At 44.3% G+C, this 4,987-nt stretch overlaps 1 protein-coding gene across 1 annotated transcript in view; it reads right to left on the reverse strand.

Annotated features, from left to right (window-relative positions):
- The window catches only part of HDAC2 (histone deacetylase 2), a 61,007-nt gene extending 59,335 nt beyond the window's left edge, over nt 1–1,672 (reverse strand). Inside the window, exon 1 of the mRNA XM_044676757.1 lies at nt 1,320–1,672. Coding sequence (XP_044532692.1) covers nt 1,320–1,371 — 52 coding nt within the window. The 5' untranslated portion in view covers nt 1,372–1,672. The remainder of the gene's footprint in view (nt 1–1,319) is intronic.
- Between the last annotated feature and the right edge of the window lie 3,315 nt (nt 1,673–4,987).

Genomic DNA, 4,987 nt, shown 5'->3' on the forward strand with positions numbered 1-4,987 from the left:
CCGGCCCATATCAATTTCTGAAGGGTCTCTAATAAGATGCAAAGGGATTGCAATATGTACCAGTGGAGCAAATACCCAGGTCCCTTAAAGTATTCAACTACTTGCAATCATAGAGCACTTTTGAATTGCTGCTGACATTTCCCTTCACCAGGAATCTAACTCCACTAAACCAAATGTTCCAAAAGGGTTATGAAAATTTCTAAAGCAGGGGCTTTCGCTCCCCCCACCCCCGCCCCCATGAGCAACAAAGAAGCGGGCGGCAACCACGTCTAACTTGGCACCACTGAGATAGAGGCTTGACCAAGGCCAGGCCCCATCAGATCTGATTTCCAAAAACAAGTAGCAACACCTCAACGGCCTCCTTACCACCTTTCTTTCCTTTTAATTCTAATTGATCACTACAACTAAAGTCCCAAGTCGATTAAAAAAACCCTTGGGTAAAAGCCTTAGTTTTAAACGCCAAAAAACGGTGGCATTTAAGACGAGGTAAAAGGGGCCCTCTTTATCCCACTGGCTCTGAGAATATGGGGCTTCAAAAACTAGATGCACAAAGGCTAAGGGAAAAGATCATTCCTTAACACGAATATTTGATGTCCTGGCCTTGGGTTTTGGAAAAAACTCTTTTCCACCTTCTGCAGGGGATGCATTAAAGGTGGGTGAGTGAGTGAACCAGAAGGAGGGAGAAAGACAGGAGGGAATAGAGGAATAAAAAGGGGAGGGAAAAAAGGAAGGGGCGGATGGGTGGAAGGGTAGAGAAGGCGGGGCTCTGGCTCTGGGGGGGATGCACCGCTTTGTGTCACTGTAAACGGAGAACATCTCCAATATAGACTTATAAACCATTATTTCAGGGGTGACGGTGTAAATGGGATGCACTTCTAGCGCCCCATCACACCCCACCCCTCACAACCTCTACTCCCCATGCATGCAAGTGGGAGTTAAGGGCGGGCCTTATTCGCCATTACCCCAACCCCAAAGAAAACTGGGCGGGCTCCCCAGGGGGTGGTGACTTTTGGGGAGGAGGATGGGGATCGCTGGGGAGAAGGAAGGGTGGGGAGAAGAGATGCTGTTTTCCCGCCTGCAAACTGGGCGGGGGCGGAGGTAAAGGGAGGGAGACAAGTGAGCACCCCTCACTCACCGCGGGGTGTGTGTGTGTGTTGGGAGTGGGGGGAGAGAACACATCCCAATTTCAGACTCTCCTCCTCCACAGCTGGGGAGAGAAGGAAGGCCAAGGTTGAGTGCAAGGTGGGGGAGGGGGAAAGGGGAGCCTGAAGCCCCAGTAGCATGCCCTCCCTCTCCCGCTGAGGATGGGCCTCTTTTACCATCATAGTAGTAGCAGACTTTCTTCTTGCCGCCTCCCTGACTGTACGCCATGGGCCCCCAGTTGCCGCCGCTGCTGCGGCTGCCGCTGCTGCTGCTGACTTCGGGCTCCTGGGCTTCTGCAGCCGCTTCTGCAGCTGCCGCCTCCGCGGCTAGCCGGGAGCGTGCAGGGGACGGAGGATGGCCTGCGCGGGGACGGTAGTGGTGGTGGTGGTGGCGGCGGCCACGGGGGCGCTACAGACAGACAGGGAGGGAAGGAAAGAGGGAGGGAGGGAGGGAGAGGAGGGAGGGGTGCCGGGAGGGGGAATCGGCACCGCCCGGCAGAGGGGGCCGACAAGTGGAGTCGGGGAGGAAGCAGCGCCAACTCGCGACACTAGGGGGTGGGGGAAGACTCGCCACCACCTCAGGGGAGCGTGGGGAGGTGGGGACGCATCTACTGGTACTGCCGTGGGGGAAGTAACACAAAAGAGCCTTCTAGATTAGGTTACTAGTTAGCCTTCCTAGGCTATCTTCTCATAGCTACAGAAAACAAAGTAAAAGAAAAGAAAATGAAAAGGCAAAAGGGGACTACAGATTTAACCCTCAACTAGATATTCAGAGGTACTACTTGGATTCCCCTTTTTTTCCAGCGAGGACGAGATGGTCGCGCCCACCCTGCGCCTGCGCAGTTATGAGCTCATCCGTTCTTCCAACCAAAGCCTTGGCCACTGAGACTCCTTTGCGTCCTCCCACGCCTCCCTCCTCTTTGCTGTCCCCCTACTGTACCCGCTTGGGTCAAACCACGTGCTCTACGCCAGAGGGGGATGAGGGTGTTGGAAGAGACCACTGCTTTGCTCTTCCTCTTTGCGGCTGCGCTTCCCTTTCACTTTTGCATGAGATTCCCTCCTGTTAGACCCCTATTTACTAGTCACCATCTTTGCTGTCGTGGTCCCAGAACTTCTCACTGGCTCATTTGAAAATAATTAAATTATGAATGCATGTGCGAGTTCATTCGTGCTGCTGCTCATTCACCTCGACACAGCCCTTCCTCTCCCTCCCATTTCTCCCCCCTCTCCTCCCATAAGAAATAAAAAGTTGTTTGATGGACAGAGGAGACTTTTTTGGGTGCTCAATCCATTCTCTTTCCAAAGCTCTTTAATTCAACAAACATTCGCTGAATGCTCAAGAGCAAAGCCATGTGCTAAGGCTTCCCAGGCCTGTAGGTTCCTTACCTAAAAAGAAATGTAAAAATTAATAATCAATTGGCTTCTTTTCCTTTTCTTTCATAAATCCTAAATTTATTAGCTACTGGGAAGAAGATACCTAAATTTGTTGGAAGTTTAGGTTCTTCCCAAAAGAAATTCATTTCAGGAAAGGAAAACAAAATGTCATATCAGTACCTTCCTTATGACCTTGTTTTAAGGAACTCCCAAATTTACCTTTGTCCCTTGGGAATTTGCCTTGGGGGAAATCCCAGACTGACCCTAGTCTTAGAATGAACAATAAACCTTGAAGTACCCAATGGTCTCAGCCTAGATAGAATTAGTAGATGTAATCAAATCTTAAGTACCCTGCTGTCTTAGAAGTTTCTTTCCTTGTATCTTGGCCTCTCTCAGGGAGTCTAGCCCCTGCCTGGTATTCTCCTTCCCTTATCTCCATTGTAAGCCAAACAGTTGTCCTTCCTGTCTTTTATTCCCCACAAGAGTATATAAGACCCCAAATTCCTCAGATCATTGGAAATCCCCTTTCAAATTCCTCTTGCTTATTCCAGGAGACAGTTGTGCTTAACTCTGTGTGAAGGCATTTAGAGCGTTGTTTCCCTTGTCCTCATTAAAGACTTGTTCTTTCTAACTACTTTGGTGGTTCTGTTTTTCAAGGTTTAATAGTCCATAAATGGACAAATGGGATAGGTTCCTGTACCCTCCTGAGAATGATTACTGGGATGGCCAAAGACAATATTATGTCTTCTCCAAATTCATTAACAATATCTTGAATTTTTCCATGTATATATTACAGCATGAAAGAGGGTAGAGGTAATACTCTCTCTAAGACTCAAATGGCAGTCATTTGTCTCAGCAACTCATCTGGTTAATGTTATCAAGGTGGAATCTAGAAAGCCCCAAACTTGTAGCCACCCCCCCCCCCCAGTTCAGTTAACTTGAAAGTGAAGACCTCAGGTTTGGCCTTGTCACATGGCTAATCTAAGAAATATCGTAAGAAAAAGATCATGGCCAAAGGTGGAGAATTCTAATCAATAAACATTTACTAAGTGCTTTCTATTTTTATAAAAATTCTGAACTTAATTGTTTTTTAAAAAGAACAAATTGATTATTGTTATGAATAAGGAAAGAAACACGGACAAATGAAAGGCATAAAAAAAAAAACACAGATAGAACACAATTTTAAAAATCTAAAACCAAAACTTTAATCAATGTAACAAGTAGCAAAATGAGTAATTCAACTTTCACTCAATAAAACAACAAATGTAAAATAATAAAACCATCAAATGGACAATTCACAAATGATACTCATTCAGATACTCATGAATAACTGAAAGTTGCCTTTATCTTTTATACAATTAGTTGATTCTCCAAACTTCAGTTTCTTTATCTTTCAGTGTACAAAATATTACCTACAGATTCTTTCCTTATGAAAACTCCATTTAAATTTGGATCTGGGTGACCAGCTATGTCTTTCTAAGGACTCTCTACACTGAATATGAATTTAATAACTATACTTGCTCTAAAAACTAGATTCTGATCATACTTCAGTTCAATTCAATTCAATGCAATTCAATTTAATTTAATACTAAGAGTAATTATTAAGCAATTACTACGTGCCAGAAACTGTATTAAGACAAAAATGAAAGCCCTTGCCCTCAGGGAGCTTACATTTTACTAGGGATTGGGGGAGAAGGGTCTTGCATACAGATAAATACAAAACATGTACAAAATAAATAAAATGTAATTTACAGGGGGCACTAATAACATGTGTGTTGTATAGCCACTATTTTTTTTATTACTATAAAGTAATTCTTTAAATGAACATGTTTTTAATTGCCAAGACTATTTTCTTGGTCTAATGTTAATTTGGCAACACCATAGACAATATAGCAAGGACGTAATGAGTAAGTTACAAGGTTTGGCACTAGAGTAATTGCCCCAAAGTAAAGTACCCTCAAGCTTAATTCTGATACCCCCAAATTCATGGTGCTTGGTTTTACATGAAAGTATATGCCATATGGTAATTTATAGGATTTGACCAGCTCCAACAATAAAAGCATTATGGTACTATTAGGTCCCAGAATTTGAGGCTTAAAATTTTAAGGTATCTAGAGATCAAAACATTTCAAAGTGGAGTAGAAGTTGTCCAAACATTTTATTTATTTGACTATATCATATATCTCTCCAATGATTGTTGTAAAAGATGGGGCACCAGGGATGTAAAATGTGACCTAATGGGTACACACACTGGGTTGAAGGAGAGACAGGTCCAACAAGGATAGGGAGACCAGAGTTCACTGCTAAGCTGGTAACTGTCAAGAATGGCAGTTGGCCCAGCTCACCCTACGCCAGGGTCTATGGAACCAGCAGACAAAGTAAAGGGTTTTAACAGTTTATTGTGATTAACTAAATAAAAGTGGGATAGGGGATTCTACACTTAAAAACCTAAAGGGCAAATCACAGGGGTA

This window comes from Gracilinanus agilis, chromosome 4 (genome assembly GCF_016433145.1).
Source record: "Gracilinanus agilis isolate LMUSP501 chromosome 4, AgileGrace, whole genome shotgun sequence".
NCBI lineage: Eukaryota > Metazoa > Chordata > Mammalia > Didelphimorphia > Didelphidae > Gracilinanus > Gracilinanus agilis.